Source organism: Corvus kubaryi, unplaced genomic scaffold (genome assembly GCF_017639235.1).
Source record: "Corvus kubaryi isolate FWS band 111438036 unplaced genomic scaffold, C.kubaryi_AGA036_p1.0 37367, whole genome shotgun sequence".
In the NCBI taxonomy this organism is placed as follows: Eukaryota; Metazoa; Chordata; class Aves; order Passeriformes; family Corvidae; genus Corvus; species Corvus kubaryi.
The window spans coordinates 1,726,939-1,743,799 of record NW_024581119.1 but is presented as its reverse complement, the minus strand read 5'-3'; the positions used below and the strand labels follow the sequence as shown (position 1 = coordinate 1,743,799).

At 65.5% G+C, this 16,861-nt stretch overlaps 1 protein-coding gene across 2 annotated transcripts; it reads left to right on the top strand.

The window, feature by feature from the left end:
- The first annotated feature begins 2,593 nt into the window (after positions 1-2,593).
- Positions 2,594-16,528, top strand: USP2 (ubiquitin specific peptidase 2). Of its 2 annotated transcripts, XM_042034081.1 has the most exons (13): positions 2,594-3,081; positions 5,193-5,947; positions 12,706-12,756; positions 13,023-13,146; positions 13,382-13,493; positions 13,571-13,681; positions 13,833-13,897; positions 13,988-14,091; positions 14,187-14,267; positions 14,386-14,464; positions 14,569-14,676; positions 14,860-14,980; positions 15,072-16,528. In XM_042034081.1, the coding sequence occupies exons 2-13, from the start codon at positions 5,234-5,236 to the stop codon at positions 15,157-15,159; spliced, it is 1,758 nt and encodes a 585-aa protein (XP_041890015.1). In that variant the 5' UTR covers positions 2,594-3,081; positions 5,193-5,233; the 3' UTR covers positions 15,160-16,528. The 2 variants fall into 2 exon arrangements, with proteins under 2 accessions (XP_041890015.1, XP_041890016.1); XM_042034082.1 differs by lacking the exons at positions 2,594-3,081; positions 5,193-5,947 and adding an exon at positions 6,010-10,214.
- The last annotated feature ends 333 nt before the right edge of the window (positions 16,529-16,861 follow it).

The following is a 16,861-nucleotide window of genomic DNA, read 5'->3' as shown; positions in this document are numbered from 1 at the left end:
GCCACAGGCGCCCATGTGTGTGGCAGTGGGGACAGGGGCTGTGTGGGGCTGGGCTCCAGGACCCTGCTGAGCGGTACAGCCCCCCAGGCAGCCCCCCTGTGCCTCCAGCACCCCAATGCCTGTGGGAGAGAAGCAGGCGGGGGGAAAGACTTGAGTTTCCTGGGCAGGGCAACCCCCTCCTGCTCACCCGGAGCATGGCCCCCGTGCCCAGACCCTTTGTCCCCTATCCCTGTCCCTAAACCCCTGGCTCCATCCCAGAGGCCACCTAGTGCCCACGGCGGTGGCAGGGAGGCAAAGCAGGGGACCCCAAGTCTGGTCCTGGCCCATCCATCCTCTGGGGAGGGAATTACCAGGGGTGGAAGTGGCCTTGGGGGTGGGGCTGGGTGTGCACGTGTGTCCCAAAGCTCCTGTGCCCATCACACCAGAGTCCCGCCGGAGCCCGTGTGCCCACACGCTGCCTGGAGGGCTGCCAAGGGCTCCGGTGTCCTCTGGAGCAGCCACACGCTGCCCTGCCCAGGGTCAAGATGCCACCCCGGCACCAGGAACCAGCGGCAGGACCGTGCCACCACCCCCTAACACCATTGGTGACCCTGCGCCACCTCTCAGAGTGACGCCCCGACGCGTCCCTCCCTGTTTAAGGGCTGGAGCCAGGCGGGAGGGAGATGCCACCCTAATTACATCCCTCCCCATTATCCTCGGCAGGTGCTCGCTGAGTCACGGCCGCGCAGGTGCCGTACCCTGGGCGGGTCAGGCGTCCCGGAGCGCTGCCCCGGTGTCCCCACGAGGGGTGGCCAAGCCACGCCAGCTGCCCCGTGCCCACCTCTGCTGAAGGTTTAGGGGGCTTTTCTCCCTACAGCTCGCCCCAAGGGGGGCAAACCCCAGTCCCACTCCTCACCTCACCCTCGTGCTCTACTCCAGGCCTTTTTGTGCCTCCCTGCCCCCCACACCAAGTTGTGTCCCCCCCGCTCCCTCCCTTAACCCTCCCTCTATCCTCTCCCTCCTGGACCTCCATCTCCCTCCCTAAATTTCTCCGTTCCTCACGCTTACCTTCAGTCATCCCTCTCCATTCCCGCTGCCCCCGCAGCCTCCCCTCCCGGCACCCCCTTGCCGCGGGCCACTGGCCCCCCCGGTTCACGTCCCCTTTAAGCCTCCCCAGGCTGGAATGCGAGAGGAGCATTTCAGCGCCCTGTGAGGTCAGATAAAGACACTATATTTATCTGGCGGTAACCTGAGCCCTGAATTTCTGCGGTGGTGTTTTTACGTGGCCCCACAGCCCTCGGGCTCGGCCGCCTCCGGCCACTGCGCTGCCTCCCAGGGCGGAGGGGCTGAGACCGGGGTGTCCTGTCCCCTGCAAAGGGCTCGGCTGCTGCCCATCTCCACATCGCCCATCGCCGGTGCCAGGGGGAAGCTCCCCAAGGAGGCAGAATCAGCCCCGAGGGCATCACCAAATGCCTGGCTGGTCGCCCCTCGCCGTGCCCTGAGCAGCCATCGGCCACCCGCGGCACATGCAGGTGAGTGCAGGGGGTGCCGTGGGGACACCGCCCCGGGGAGGGGGACACGGAGACAGAGAAAACTGCCCCCCTCTTCCTTCAGCTGGATAAAACCAGGGGGAGAGGTTTCTCTCCAAGGAGCGGGTTCAGAGTTCACACACAAAATCCCGGCTTTGAGCCGCCCTCCCCGGCACCTGCCTTGTCCCCCGGCGTGGGCAGAGCCGCCTGCCCGGGGGTTCCCTTCTTTTTTGCCACCCACAGACCTCAAAGCAGTAACTCATGCCCTGGGTTTTACGTCAGGGTCCCCCGTGGGTTTGGGGTTTTGCTGCCTGGGGGGCGGCCCCGGAGCAGTGAGCAGCAGGTTCTGCAGCAGGGTGGGGATGTGGCAGCAGCGCGGAGCGAGGCCAGGGCGATGACTCCCGGCCATGTGGTGTGAGCTTGGAGGGTTCTCAGGCCCAGGGCTGGCAGGGGAAGGGCCCTGGCCAGGCTGGTCCGGGCTGGATGAGTCACCTTGGGCAGGGCCTGTCACTTTGGGGGGTGGGAGTGGTGGGGGGCAGCGCTGGAGCCGGGCTGTGACAGAGGCACTGGGGTCCCCATCTGTTGACAAGGATGACTCCTGTCCCTTACAGGCAGCAAACATTTCGTGGCACATTCCCCCCAGGGCTGCTCGTGGTCACCCTTCCTAGAGGGAAATGGGTACCTGGAGGAATTCTGTGCCTTGTTCCCCTTGGGGAATTGGCAGGAGGCTCTCCCACCCTGCTGGCACTCTCAGCTGGACACAGAGCCCCTCAGCCCCAAACCATTTGTACTCTGGAGCGTGTGAAGTGCCTCACACAGGGTCCCCTCTCTGCATCCACCACTGCGGAGTGCTGGGAGCTCCCACGTAACCTCCAGGCTGGGACATTGTGTCTCAGGGGACAGGGGACACAGCTCCGAGCCTGCGTAAGCGAGAAGCAGCTGTGCTGTGACACCTTGGATGGAGCCAGCGCTATGTAAGCTGAGCTGAGCCTGCTCTGGGGCTCCGTGGCCACCGAGGGGGACAGCTGCCACCGGGCACGGGCAGGACAGAGGGGACACCTGCCACTGGGCACGGGCAGGACAGCAGCTGGGGACAGAGCAGGGGCTCTGCTTCTCTGCCTCAGCAAGTCTCCTTGCTTTGAGCTCAGCTTCCCATTGGGAAAGCTGCTGGAGCTGGAAGCCAGGGCAGGACTCCCCAGCACCCTGAGCAGCCCCACGGTGTCCCACTCCCATGTCCTGGCGCTGCTCCTGCCTGGCCACATGACTGCGGACCGGACATTCCTGTGCCTCAGCTTCCCCTGACACCCCGGGAGGATGATGAGGGTGCAGGAGGCCTGACTCAGCCGTGCCGGCCCCAGGGCTTTGCCAGGCAGCAGGAAAGCTCAGCACAATGACGGGCAGGGAGGGGCCAGGCAGCCCAGGAAGCGCTGGGAGGAACCGGGGTTTTCTCACACCCCCTCAGCTTCTCTGGCTCCTGGCACGCTCCGCTCTCCCGCCGTCCTGGGGTCCGCTTGGATGTGACATGGGGACTTGGAAGCACAGGCAAGCCTGGCAGATGTGACACTCCTCCATGGTAAGGCCTCTCTTCCCAAGAAATGGGGTAGCTCATGTGTCTGGGGCCAGTGCCCACTCCCGACTCTGCATCCCTTCATCGGCTCCTCCGCATCCCCAGGGCAGGTGCTGCCCTGTGGAGACCTGTCCTGCTGCCAGGAGCACCTGCTGCCCTCCTGTTCCCAAACTGCTGCTCTCCTGGTGCTGCTGGTGCCAGAGGTGCCGCAGTGGGAGAGCGTGGGCACCTGGCAGGGGACGATGGCGTGGGGCTGTCCTGGCACTGTCCCAAGCCCAGATCATCTCTACTGGCGAGGAGGATGGCAAGCAGGGGCAGTCCCTGTGCCAGGCTGCTCCGTGCCCCAGCAGGGCAGACAGCCAGGCATGTGCTCTCTGGAAGCCCAGGGGCTCCGTCACTCTCATCCTGGCACTCCAGTGCCAGTCCCTTGGCTGGGGTCCCACTCCCTCTGAGCGAAATTCCCCGCTGTCCGTGTCAAATCCTGACTGGCAGAGCCACTCTCCTGATGAGGGCGGCCGCAGCCAGGCTGGGCAGAGCCGGGTGTTTCGTGGAGCCCTTGCCTGGGAGCAGATTATTCACCCTTCAGCCTCCGTCCCCAAACAGGTCCGTGCGCTCCACCTCGCTGCTGCTTGTAAATAGTTCCCTCTCGGCTGTGGGACGGCTGCTCCCTGGGCAATAACAACAGCGCCGCGATGCAGCCGGCTGGCTGCAAAGGCAGCTGCCAGCCAGGAGCCCACGGGGCTGGCTGCTGTCTCTCACCACCCTCTCCTAAAAGCATTCCCGGGGCATTTCCTCACTGAGCCTCCGGGGCTCTGAGCAGGAGGCTGGGTCCCCGCGGGGCCAGGCGGGGAGTGCCGCCGCGGCGGCTCCTCTTGCCGGGGTGCAGTGCCTGGCCCGTTCCCAAACCCGGGTGCCCCTTCGGTGCTGCCGGGGCCGTGCAAGGGACGGGCCAGGCACAGGCTCCGGCACCTCCTGGCTTGGAGCCGGGCCAGAGCCCTCCCCGGCTGGGCTGGGAAAAGCCTTTGAATCAGGGTCATCTCCCGGGTGACTGGAGACTCTCGGAGCCACATGAGCCACTGTCCTGCCAGGGAAGGGACACCAGTCACCCCGGGAGCTGAGCACCAGCAACGCCAGGGCAGAGGAGCTCGGCTGGGGTCCTGCCTGCCCCAGTGCCACCCACAGCCCCAGGACAGGTAGGGATCCAGCCATCAGCCTGGCAGCGTGGGTACTGAGGGCAAACTCTCCTCCAGCTCCAGACAGCCCGTGTTGGGGGCTGTTGGCTGCCGCACTGCCCTGTCCCTGCTCCGGGCTGGCTCTGTGTGTGCTCTGGGGACCTCTGTCGCTGTACCCTGTATGCTCCTCTCCTGCCCTGTGCGGGTGCCACGGGGCAGAAGCCACCAGCTCCCCGTGGGGACCGAGTGCTGGCTCTGGCTGGCTGGCAGGGGCACAGCTGCCACCTCACCAGGAGGACTCTCGGCTTGAATTACCGATGGGGGCTCACGGGGCACAGCCACGGCAGGGAGACAGGAAAGCTGCCCAGATCCTGACCTCGCCTCAGTTTCCCTCTCGCTGAAATGCCAGCCCCCACCAAGCCCCAGCGCTCACTGTGAGTAACCAGGGGAAGGTGCTGGGCTGGCTGGATCGGTCCATCCCACCTGCCTGTCTCAGCCAGAGCTGGGCCTAAGCCCTGTGACCAGGCCACTGCCTCCCACCTGGAGGAGGCACTGGGGACATCTCTCCAGCCCCAGGAGTGGGACAGCCACTGGATGGTGTGGCAGGGATGTCAGGGCTGGGGCAGAGGTGACTGCTGCAGTTCCTTGGTGTATATGGGGATGTTGGGTGCTTCTGGCTGTGCCCTTCTGCGATATGAGGTCCCCGGGGGCACGGGGGTGGCAGTGCCAGCTGGGTCCTGCTGTCCCCGGCTCTCCAGGAAGGCTGGCAGGTGGCAGGAGCCATGGCAACACTGTGGCCAACAGCCCCTGGATCCCCTCTGTCACCTTCCTGCCTCTCCCAGGGGGTCTCCAGGGGAGGCAGGAGCTGCTGGGTGGGAGCTGCTGGGTGCCCTGCTGTGCTGACCAGGGCCTGTGGAAGCTGATCCCTGGGCTCTTCCCTTGCAGTCGATGCCTCCAGGACAGCCTGCTGAACCCCAGACTCCAGCATGTCCCAGCTCTCCTCCACCCTGAAGCGGTACGTGGACTCCTCCCGCTACGCCGAGACCACCTACAGCAAAGTGCCCAGCGGCTACAGCTCCTACAGCTCCTATGGCTCCACGCTGTCCACGACCTACGCAGACAGTGACAAAATCGGCTTCAAAGCCAGCTACCTGCCCTCCCCCCGCTACCACCATGCTGGGGGGCTGTCCCCCACCAGCGGCTATGACAGCAGCCGGCTGTACCCCGACCCCAGCATCCGCCTGAGCCCCTTGTACCTCCGCACGCAGCCACGGCCGCCCGGCGCCGGGCTCAGTGGGGGTGCCTGCTACACCTTCAGCGGGACCCCCGGCAGCCCCACAGGCTACCTGCCCTCCACAGCGCCCCTCAGCCGCCACAAATCCATCAGCCACTCGGACCTGGCGCGGGAGTTCTCGGGGTTGCACACCTCAGACAGCGCCTACCTGCCCGCAGCCGGCGCGCTGAGCGCCCGCACCCGGCCAGAGCTCGGCAACCTGCAGGGTCTGTACCAGGCTGCCACGCACTCCGACTATGTCCGTGGCTACCTGGAGAGCTACGGGAGGAAAAGCCACCACAGCAGCCTCTCCACCGACCACCTCAGCTCCTCTCAGGCCACCCTGCCGCCTTCGGGCACCCGCTGTGCCAGCCAGCCCTGCGAGGGGAGCGATGACCACTGCGACGTGTCCGCCCAGGACCCCATGGTACGCGGAGCTGGCTGGGGGCGGGGGGACAGAGCTGTGCTGGGGGGGATGTGGGCCGTGCTTGTGGTGAGCCGAGGAGCCCGAGGCACCCGTGCTCTGCCTGGGAACGTGGGTGTGCTGCTCCGAGCCTCAGTTTCTGTGTGCGACCCTCCGAGATGCCCTTGCTGGCGCAGCAGTCCTGGCTGGAGCTGCTGAGGCAGCCGTGTGTGGGCAGGCGGGTGTCCTCTGAGGGGCTGCGCTTGCAGGGGACACTCCCCAAGGAGGAAGGATCAGCCTGTGCCCAGGATTGTGCCCGCTGCACTTTCTGCATGCATGTGACAGCAGGTGATGGCTCTGGCCCCATGTGGGGCTGACGGGGATTTCCTGCCGCCTCATCCCAGATAGGGAAGGTGACATGACCAGGCTGGGCACTCATCCTGCTGGCACAGCTGGTTTGTCTGGTGCTGGCTCTGCCACAGTGACTCGGTGCCCAGCGATGCCAGTTCCCTGGCACCATCCACTGCTGCCAGTTTGGGGCCCTGTGCCCCAGCCTGCGTGGCAGTAGCGGGTTCCCTGTGGCAGTGCTGCTCTGGGCAGCACCACACGTGTTGGCAGGTCCTCGGTGCCCCAGGCCCCCGTCAGTGCTGCGGCATCCCCAGAGCCCCGGCCCGGGCCGGGAGCAGGCGCCGCACACGCAGCCCGTGCAGGGGAGCAGCCTGGTAATTTTCCACTCAGGTTTCCTTCCAAGATCTGGCCAGGCTCTGCCTGCATTGTCTCCCGCTGTCTTTCCAGTGACCCTCCATTCACCCATGGTCTGACCTGCCCTTTGCTTGCCTGCGTCTCTGTCCCACCACCATCAGCCGAACCGGGAGGAAAAGTCCTGTCCTGCTCGCAAGAAAGCAGGAAAGAATCCCCCAGCAATCTTTCCCTTTGCAGCCAGTGCCCCCACATCCCTCCCTGTGCCCCTTCCCCCACAGAACCACCTTCAGCAGTGCCCTTCCGTGGTGTGGGACCTGCTGTGCCCACCTGCCTCATCCCTGGCCCCCAGTCCTGGGGGGAGGGAGCGGGCTGGGGAGTCAGGAGAGTGCAGGATCGGTGCTGTGGAAGGGAATTCCTGCCTCCATCTCCCACACCAGGCCCTGCTGGGGGGGCACCAAGGGGGGATCCAGCAGCTGCTGCAGCCACTGGCTCTCACAAAAGCCCACACTGCCACTGCCAGGGCAGGCTGCCCGCCCCATGTGCCCACACACTGCTGTGATGGGGTGCCAGCCTGATCCCATGGGATGCCCACAGGGCAGCAGGGGCTGTGCAAGTCCCAAACCACAGCCCTGTGCTCTGTACATGAACACAGCCAGGGCTGGTGGGTGGCAAAGGTGGCACAGGGCGCTGGGACAGACACTCATGCCAGGACAGGCAGGCTCAGTGTCACTGCCTTAGGTTTCCTTGCTTTGATGGGCACACCTGCTATTTTCCACTGCTGTGGTTTTTTCCCTCCCTTTCCCAAGCCGGGAAGCAAATGTCCCGATCGTAAACCAGACTTGGGTGCCTGCGGCCGTGCCAGGTGCCGGAAACAAGCGCAGACTGCAGCCCCGGAGCTGCCATCGGTTCTGCCCCGTTGCCCAGCCCCGAGGGCAGTGTCAGCAGCACCCGCTCCCGACGCAGCCAGGGGACGGCGGGGCTGGCCCCGCGCCTCCTCCCATCCCTTTTTCCACCGCCGCCTCCTGCCTCTGCGCCACAGAAACCGCCCCCCAGAGGGGTTTGCAGCCAGGAGTGGGGGTGTCTACGTATGACCCTACCCTCACTGTCACTTCGAGCCTCAGTTTACCACCCCATGGGCAAAGGGAGGTGTGTGCAGGTGCGGTTTCAGCGAGGGGCTGTGCCTGCGGAGCTGCAGGGCCGCGCTGGCTCCCGGGAAGGGCAGTCTGGTAGGGGGCAGGACTGGAGCTGTGCCGCCCCATTAACCACCCCGGGTGTACATAGGGTCAGAAGGCCAGGGCCACCCACAAAACCGCCGGCAGCTCTCCACAGTCCCATCCTGAGCAGCTGACGTCCCTGGCCCGCAGCCAGTGCTGGCCCTGCCTGCCACCGCGGTGCCAACCGGGCCGGTGGCAACCTCTGCCCGCGGCAGAAGGTCACCGCTGCAGAGGGGCCAGCCGAGGGCAGGGATCTGGCTCTGGGTGATGCCGTCCCACCGGGTCTCCCCTTCTCTCTCCCACTCCAGCCTCAGAGCCCGCGTGCCGCTCTCTGGCTGGCGGGGAATTTGGTCCTTGGCCTGGGGCGGTCCATGCCACCGGGGCACGAGGTTCAACACGGGATGTGGCTGAACCACCCTCTTGCCATGGAAGAACCGGCTCGGCCGGCACGGTTCATCCCCACGGGGAGAGCTGCCCCAGCTCCCTGCACAGCGTTCGGGGCAGGCTGTGCACCGGGGCCATCCTGCCCCTGCCGTACCCACCCGCGCTGCCGGGCAGGGTGGCAGGAGCCCTGGATTTCAGGGAGCTGTGCCACAGCCCGGAGGCCCAGCCTGGGCACAGCAGGGCACCCACACAGGCTGCAGGAGGGCAGTGGGGCGTGTGCCCCGGCGTGCACAGCGTGTCCCCGTGTGTGTACACCGTACACAGCGTGGGGTGTGTACATGTACACACGTGTGAGCACACGCAGGCCCCGGTTACGACAGGCCTCCGGTTGTGATGCAAAAGAGCCCTGGCCCTGCAGATGAATAACACTGCAAGATGCCTCCTCAGATATTTTTGCTGGTGCCAAAAATAGTCTCCCTCCCTTCCTCCCTCCCCCCCGTCCCCAGCCAGCCCCTCCGCTGGCTGTGCCGAGCTCCGCCGTGGACAGGGGAGGCTGCATCTGCAGCCATCGGGATTCAGCAGCCCCCGCCGCTGGATGGGGGTGCTTTGGGGGCTCCAGGGGAGGAAATCAGGCTCTGCTCGGAGCCCTCTCGATGAGGCTGGAGGCTGTGGCTCTGTCAGAGCAGCCCAGCCGCACTCCCTTGCCCTGGTTGCCCATGGAAATTTCCCTGAGCAGGCAGAGAGACACCTGGGCACGCACAGCAGGCGCAGGGCTCCGGCGCTCGTCCTGCCGCGGTCAGAGGGGTGAAGCAGCGGGAGACGCAGGACTAGGACGCAGGACACCCGGGCTCCCTGCCAGGCTCCGCATCTGCCCTTGCTGCAGGAGAGGAGCTGGAATCCTGCCCGTGCCGTGCCTCAGTTTCCTGAGGGGAGACACCAGGTGGGGTCTTTGCTCCACATAGGAATTGCGGGGAGTTTTTCCCCAGAGCAAGGCACTGAAATATCCTCTGAGCTCAGTGCTAATGCATCCCCCAAAGAGGGGGGTTCCCCCAAAATGTCACTGCCTGGGTGCCTGGCATTGGCACTGCAGGGACGGCACATGACCGGGAGCCTCACAACCCTGTCTGGCAGCCCACAGCCCCTCTCTGGGTACAGACACCCTCTGCACCCACATGCTGTGGGACCGTCCCACTTTTCCCAAGGCAATTTTGGCGAGTAACCCCCAGCTGGGGAGCCCCGCTCCCTGCCCAGTGCCTGCCCGGAGCACAGAATGCCCGGGGCCGGACAACCGGTGCCACCAGCCCTGGGCACGCCGAGCTGGGAGCACGGGGGAGCACTGGGGGGGCAGGCGCTCCTCCGGCTTCCTCCTCGCCCCAATTCCCCATTGCCCCCGCGGTGCGCGCACGGTGCCGGTGTTGGGGTACGGGAGCGCGGGGAGCCCCGCTGAGAGAGAGACCGAGGGAGCACCGCGGGTCCCGCAGCCCCCTCGGAGCCGGGGCGGTGTGGCCGCCCCGTTCCGGAGCGTGTCCCCGGGGCAGAGCCGCCCCTCGCGGGCCCCCCTGGCTCCCGGCGCGCTGTACCACGCGGTGCGCGGGGGCTGGCCGTCACCGAGCCGTCACCGAGCCCGGCTGCCGCCTCTCCACCCATTTGATGTCAGAGCCGCTGAGGTGCCGTCAGCCCCGCAGCCGGCACCGGCTCCGGCCCCGCACGCCCAGCACGGGGGGCTCCGCACCTGACCCCGCGCCCCCGGCTGCAGCCGGCCCCGGGCGAGGGCAGCCCGGCCGGTGTCCCCTGGAGCCCCGCTGCCCGCGGCTGCTCCCCGCCGTCCTGCGGTGCCCGCCGGGGCCATCATGAGGGACTCCTACACGGTGACGCTGCCCGAGGAGCCCCCCGCGCTCCCCGACCTTCACAAGGACCTGCGGCCCCGCACCTCCATGCCAGGGTCCCTGCTGGTCTCCACCTTCGTCGGGCTCGTCCTCAACAAGACCAAGGTACGAGATGCCCGCAGCCGCCGGCCCCCGGCTTGGGGGCAGAGAAGGGGGCACCCCCTGCCCTCCCTGGGGAGCGTGGGATGCCCTGTGCCATCCCCCGTGCCCGAGGATGTGATGCCTGGGGTGGGTGTCCTCCCGGCTGCCCGTGGGGACAGCGTGTCCCGGTGTCCCACAGGATGGCAGGGGGCAGGTGAACTGCACGTGTCAGGACACCTGGGTTCCTCTCCCAGCCCTGCCCTTGCGGTGACCTTGGCCAGGTCCCCGTGTCCCACCGCAAGGAAGGGTCTGCTGGCCACACTGAGCCCCTTGGCAGCGTCACCGGAGTGAACTTGGCTCTCCCCAGAGCCACGGTGCTGGGGCAGATCTCTCCTGCAGGGATGGCAGAGCAAGGGGCAAAGAGGGCAGGGTCTGGTCACTTATGTAAGTCTGGCTGCTCCAGCTCTCCTGCTGCCCCAACAGGCACTTGCCACGCGGACCTGGATGGGGCAGGACAGTCCGGATCGTGTCCCTTGTCCCCATCGCCTGTCCCTTGTCCCCGTCCTGCAGTGCAGCCTCGGGGAGTCCCCAGCCGCGCCGCGTGAGCCAGCTCTCCTTCACCGCCTCTGAGCATGTCGTGTCCTAGATAAAGCCCTGTACGGGAGAGGGGGATTAGCTGGAGTTGAGTCACCCAGGGGAAGGAAATCCAGGGGGGGAAGTAACACCTCGGTGCACACAGGGCTTGTGCCACACTAGGGGAGCACCTGACACCCCGTCCTCAGCTCCAGCCCTCCCCAGGGGTTGTTCCAGGCTCTGGGAGGGCAGCCTAGGACCTGGCTGTGGGGGAATGCAGGATCTGTGGGGAGGTTTGCACCCACATGGGCAGGACTGTCCAGTCCCTCCTGCACACGGCGGGAGCTGCCCAACCAGGGCAACTGGATGAGCAGTGTCCTGCTGGGGATGGCTGGGGCACACTGGGGCACTCCCAGGGGTTGCTGCTCACCCCTGGCACTGTGACCTTCCCTGGGATAGGTGTGGGGACATGAGCAAGGCCTTGGGGTTCAGATCCTCCAAGGGATGGATGTAAGGTGTTGGGACACAGGCCCCCCTCTCCTGCTGCCATCTGCTCGGGGACCAGAGCCAGGCCAGCTCCTCCAGCCGTGGTGTGGCACTGACCTGTCACATCCTGCTGGCACCCTGTGCCCATCCAAGCCTGTCTGCACCCAGGAAGAAGCCAGGGAGTTGCCTGGCACTTTTGGACAGTCACCCCCCGGCACTGACAGCCACAGGCAGCCACATCTGGGGACGCCCCTGTGCTCTGGGCACTGCAGGGGCACCCGATGGCACAGAGGGCACCCGGTCAGTCTGGCAGAGCCGCACGTGCCCACGCAGGGCAGCCGGGTCCCCACTGGTGCCGGTCCCTGCGGCGGTGGGTGATGCCTGTGCCGTCGCTAAGGAGCACGTGTAACTGGATCTGGGTTATTTTGGGCTGCTGTCAGGGCTGGGTGCTCAGCACCTCCCACACACACACCAGCTGCTGCTATTTCGGAGCTGCTGGGCCCCCTCCCCTCCTCTCGCCTCCTCTCCTCCTCCTCAAGCCTGGGGTGGGCAGCTGGGGTGTTTGCCTAAGGATCCTTAAATCCTGGGCATCTGGGGGAGCACAATCAGCAGGCTGACCCTGCAAGCCCTGTCAGACCCAACCCTGCTTCAGGGAGGCTCATCCTGCTGCTCCCCTGTGCAGGGAGTGTCCCCCATCTGCCCCCTGTCCTGCATGCTGGGAGAGGGGTGGTGGCACCCCTAAACCCCTCTGTGCTCTCGGTCTCTCCAGCAAAGAGTGGTGATGCCTCCTGGCCCCAGCGCCCAGCTGCCCATGCCCATCTTTGCTTTTCCCAGCTCAGGGAGCACCTGGATCACCTGGAATTGCCACCCCGTGGCACAGGTGCAGTACAGCCTGGGCAGCGAGCGGCTGGGAAGGCACCACCGGGCACACAGCCCTGTTCCCCTGTTCGCTCGCTGCCGCAGGGCTGGGCTTGCACTTTCCCAGGTGGACTTTATCCTGCAAAACAGCTGTGCCAAAGTCTGGGCTGCGCTTGTGCAGGGTGTCCTGGAGGGGATGGACACCTGGCATGGACCAGATGGGCAGTGACAGGGCACTGTGCTCCTCCTGCAGCGTGGGGCAGGCACAGGGCACTGCCACCCCCCAGCACCCCCAGGGCTGCCGGCCTCACCTACAATCCAGGGCATGGGGCAAAAGTGCTGCCAGGCAGAGAGAACTTTGAGCCCTGTGCATTGTCCTGGGCCAGCAGGACGGGGCAGGCCGGCCGTGGTTTGTCACCAGGTCCTTGGCCCAGAGAGCTGCTCGGTGCTGGCTCTGCCCATGATGTCACAGCGGGATGGGGCCTCTGCTTGCCCCTGAGGGTCTGCTCCACCGGCAGGTCTGTGGCACCATGGCCTCGCTGGGCTGCCCACAGGCATGGCCAGCCCACCGTCCCAGCCCTGTTCCCTCTCTCTGCAGAGCTCCAAGGCCGTGCAGGGGCTGACCGGCCTGCGGAACCTCGGCAACACGGTGAGTGTGTCCCCAGGCCTCTGGCTCACAGCGGGCACATCTGTGGGGCAGGGGGAGCCCTGTCCCTTCACCTGGCCCCCAACACCCACACCCTCACCCTGGCAGCTCCCTGCACCCCGCTCCCCACGGTGCTGCCTGAGGAGGAGCTTCCCCTGCTCCCCACGGCTTCGTCCCCATCCTCTGCCCGCCCGCCCCAGGTGTCCCCCTGCCACGGCCTGCCTCCCTCTGCTTCCCGTTGCCATGGTTTTCTCTTCTGCCTCCCCCAGTGCTTCATGAACTCCATCCTGCAGTGCCTGAGCAACACCAAGGAGCTGCGGGATTACTGCCTGCAGAACCAGTACCTGCGGGACCTCAACAACAACAGCCGCATGCGCACGGCGCTCATGACAGGTAATGGCCGGCCCCAGGCCTGGCGGCTGCGGGGCCTTCCCTGCAGCAGCTCCCGCAGCACATCCCTGCCACATATCCCTGAGATACCCCACGTCCTGCGGGACCCCCACCCAGAGCTCGGAGCTCCTCTCTGGGCTGCCCAGCCAGGGGAGGATCAGGCCCTGAGACCCTAGAGCGCAGCCCTGAGCTGTCCCCTTGGGCCGCCTCCCCTGCTGAGCTGCCTCCCTGCCTGCAGAGTTTGCAAAGCTGATTCAGCTGCTCTGGACCTCGTCCCCCAACGAGAGCGTGAGCCCCTCGGACTTCAAGACGCAGATCCAGAGATACGCCCCACGTTTTGTCGGATACAAGTAAGGGGGGGGTGTAGGGTGGTGGGGGGAGCTGAGCCCCCTGCAGCCCCTCACTGGCCGTGCTCCGTGTCTTGCAGCCAGCAGGATGCTCAGGAGTTCCTGCGGTTCCTCCTGGACGGGCTGCACAGCGAGGTGAACCGTGTGCTGGTGCGGCCCCGAGCCAGCACCGACACCCTGGATCACCTCCCGTAAGTGCTGGCACTGCACAAGCCCTGCAAGAGTTCACTGCCCACAAGGCCAGCCCAGGGACGGTGACCACATGGGTCCCTCTGGGCTCGGTGGCAGTGCTGGCATCCCCCAGGCCATGCTCAGTGCCCTGCTGTGTCTCCATCCTTGCAGTGACGACGAGAAGAGCCGGCAGATGTGGAGGAGGTACCAGGAGAGGGAGGACAGCCGCATCAGCGGTGAGCAGGGCTGGGGGAAGGAGGGCAGGCCTGGGCTGGGAGCAAGGCTGGGAACCAGGGGTCTCACCCTGCTCTGTCCCACCCCGCCAGACCTCTTCGTGGGGCAGCTGAAGAGTTCTCTGACCTGCAGCGAGTGCGGCTACTGCTCCACAGCCTTCGACCCCTTCTGGGACCTGTCCCTGCCCATCCCCAAGGTGAGGGAGCCCCAGTGATCCCTGTCCCCCTGTTGCACGCTCCCTGTCCCCCTGTCCCATGCTCCCTGTCCCTGACCCTCACTGCACTCCCACAGAAAGGCTACGGGGAGGTGACGCTCATGGATTGCCTCCGGCTCTTCACCAAAGAGGACGTGCTGGATGGGGACGAGAAACCGGTACAGGGCAGGGGGGCTCCTTGGGGCAGGCTGGGCCCCTTGCCCTCCGTGCCTGTGTTGCCAGGACTGTGGGCTCAGTGCCCCTCACCCTCCTGCTTGTGCTGTTTGCCTCCCACAGACGTGTTGTCGCTGCAAAGCCAGGACGAGGTGCACAAAAAAATTCAGCATCCAGAAGTTCCCCAAGATCCTGGTGCTTCGTATCCTTCGGGCAGAGGGATGAGGACAGGGGGTGCTGGGGGGGAGGCAGATGTGTTATTGCAGGCTCCCCTTTGTCCCTTGCCTCCTTGACGGGACCCTCCAGACCTGAAGCGCTTCTCCGAGGCCAGGATACGAAGCAGCAAACTCACCACCTTCGTCAACTTCCCACTGAAGGACCTGGACCTCCGGGAATTTGCCTCGCAGAGCTGCAGTGAGTCCCAGCCCTGAGCTCCTGATGACTCCTGGTCTCCTCGTGTCCCCGGGTGGTGGGGGACAGAGGCGTGAGGGGTGGGAGGCACGGAATCCAGGGTGCTGGAGCTGCTGGTGTGGTGAGGGGCTCTGTGCTGGCACTTTGGGGGGCAGCAGGGCTGAGCAGCACCCCTGCTCCCCACAGACCACGCTGTTTACAACCTCTACGCCGTCTCCAACCACTCGGGCACCACCATGGGGGGACACTACACAGCCTACTGCAAGAGCCCCGTGTCCAGCGAGTGGCACAGCTTCAACGACTCCCGGTGAGCGTGGGGTGGGACAGGCGAGCAGGGACCCCCTGCTCTGGGCATCCCGTCCCCACTGCTCACAGCTCTCCTCCTCCCCTCCCCGCAGCGTCACCCCGATGTCCTCGAGCCACGTGCGCAGCAGCGATGCCTACCTGCTCTTCTACGAGCTGGCCAGCCCGTCCTCCCGCATGTAGCCAGCCCTGCTTCCCTGGGGACCCCCTGTGCCACCCCTCAGAGCTGGCTCTGCCAGGATTCGGGCATTCGGCCTCCCCAGAGCAAGAGGGAGGCGAAGAGGAGACACCCCTGAGGTGGCTGCAGAGGGAGGCTGAGGACAGCCAGGAGCAGAGCCCGGGCAAGGATATCCCAGCTCCGAACTGAGGAGGGCAGCTCGTGTCAGGACAGGGCTCAGGCAGCTCAGGCACCTTCTGGTTGCTGGCATTTGGTTCTTACCTCGGGGTTTTAGTTTCTTTTTTTTTCCTTTTTTTTCTTTTCTCTCTCTCTTTTTTTTTTTTTTTTTTTTTTTTTTTTTTTTTTTTTTTCCTTTGGTGTGTAATAAAAATCCTGAGCAAGGGACTCTACAGGAATGGGGCCACCTGTCCCATTGACTCAACCAGGACCTCTGCTCCCCTGAGACAGCACCCAGGAGAGCCTCACACATCCCTCCTGGCCTCTTGCCACTCCTGTATCTGCTTGGCCGTCCCAGAGGATTCGTGAACTGCTCCCGATCTCCTCCCGGCACTTCCAAACCTCCTGGCAAAGGACTGCAGCCCTCCAGTGGCCTCCGTCCCGTCTCAGGCAGCACATCCCCAGCAGCTGCCCCACACACACTCCTCAAAGCAGCCCGAGCCCAGGCCCAGACTCACGGACCGGAGGGAGGAAAACCTTTTGTGGAATTTATATGTATTTATAGTGGACTTCGTTTCACCTGGAGCCCCCCGCCACTTCCTGCCTCTCCAGGGACTTGTGCCGGGAGCTGCTCCGGGGTGGTTTTTACCTGCCTCCTCATACGACGGTGCCTTAAACCATTTAGGGGAGCGGGGACCGTGGGGGTGCACAGGAACCTGTGCGGAAGAGGGAGGGGAGGACAGCGGCTTGCCGGGACCATCTGCAAACGGGGCTTTTTTCTCCCTGTGATCAGGAGCCCCCCTGGGTGCCCGGGGACCCGCCCTGCTGCTCTGTCCTCCAGCTAGCAAATGCCAGTGGCCTTTTTAGCCTTTAATTTATTCTCCTCCCCGTCCTGCCTTGCCTGAGGTGCAGCGGGAGGAGACACGGGCACCATCCCAGCCCTCGGGGCAGCTCCATCCAACCCACACCCGGCCGGCTTTGCCGTCGCTGCCCTGCGGGCACGGGCTTAGCGCTGGCACCAGCATCCTGCCCAGCCTGGGGTATCGCAGCGGGGTTCGGGGGGGAGCAGGATGGGAAAGGGGGGCTGCCCGCGCCGGGAGCTGGGCTGGGGCAGCGATGCTGCTTGGCAGGTGGCTTGTTTACTGTGTAAGCAAGACGGGTGGGAAGTGTCTCATACATGGGAGACTCGTGCAGGAATAAATTTGAGCTTGAACAGGGCGTTGGGTGCGCGTGTTTTGTCTCTGCGTGGTCTGGCAGAGGGTGGGGAGCTGCCACCGGTGGAGACCCAGGAGCATCCACGGACCAGGAGCACCCAGGGCTGGCCTGGAGCGAGGGAGATGTGGGTGCAGGTGCCAGAAGGAGCCTTTCCAGCCCCACGGAGTTCCCTGGTGCCCACACTCTTCCCTCAAAACCGCTGAACAATGGCCCCTTTCTCCCCTGCTTAGGGACGGAGACGGGCATTAAGGGGCAGCGGGAATGCAGGTGGCAGGGCCCAGGCGAGGGAAGGAGGGACACGCTCAGCCCGGGGTCCCCAGCACAGCCCTTTCAGTG

Bases quoted from the DNA above. Each gene is read 5' to 3' on its own strand.
- USP2 (XM_042034081.1), top strand. From the start codon at position 5,234: ATGTCCCAGCTCTCCTCCACCCTGAAGCGGTACGTGGACTCCTCCCGC. The intron at 5,948-12,705 runs GTACGCGGAGCT...CTCTCTCTGCAG, and splicing joins TGTCCGCCCAGGACCCCATG to AGCTCCAAGGCCGTGCAGGG. The intron at 13,898-13,987 runs GTGAGCAGGGCT...CCACCCCGCCAG, and splicing joins GGAGGACAGCCGCATCAGCG to ACCTCTTCGTGGGGCAGCTG.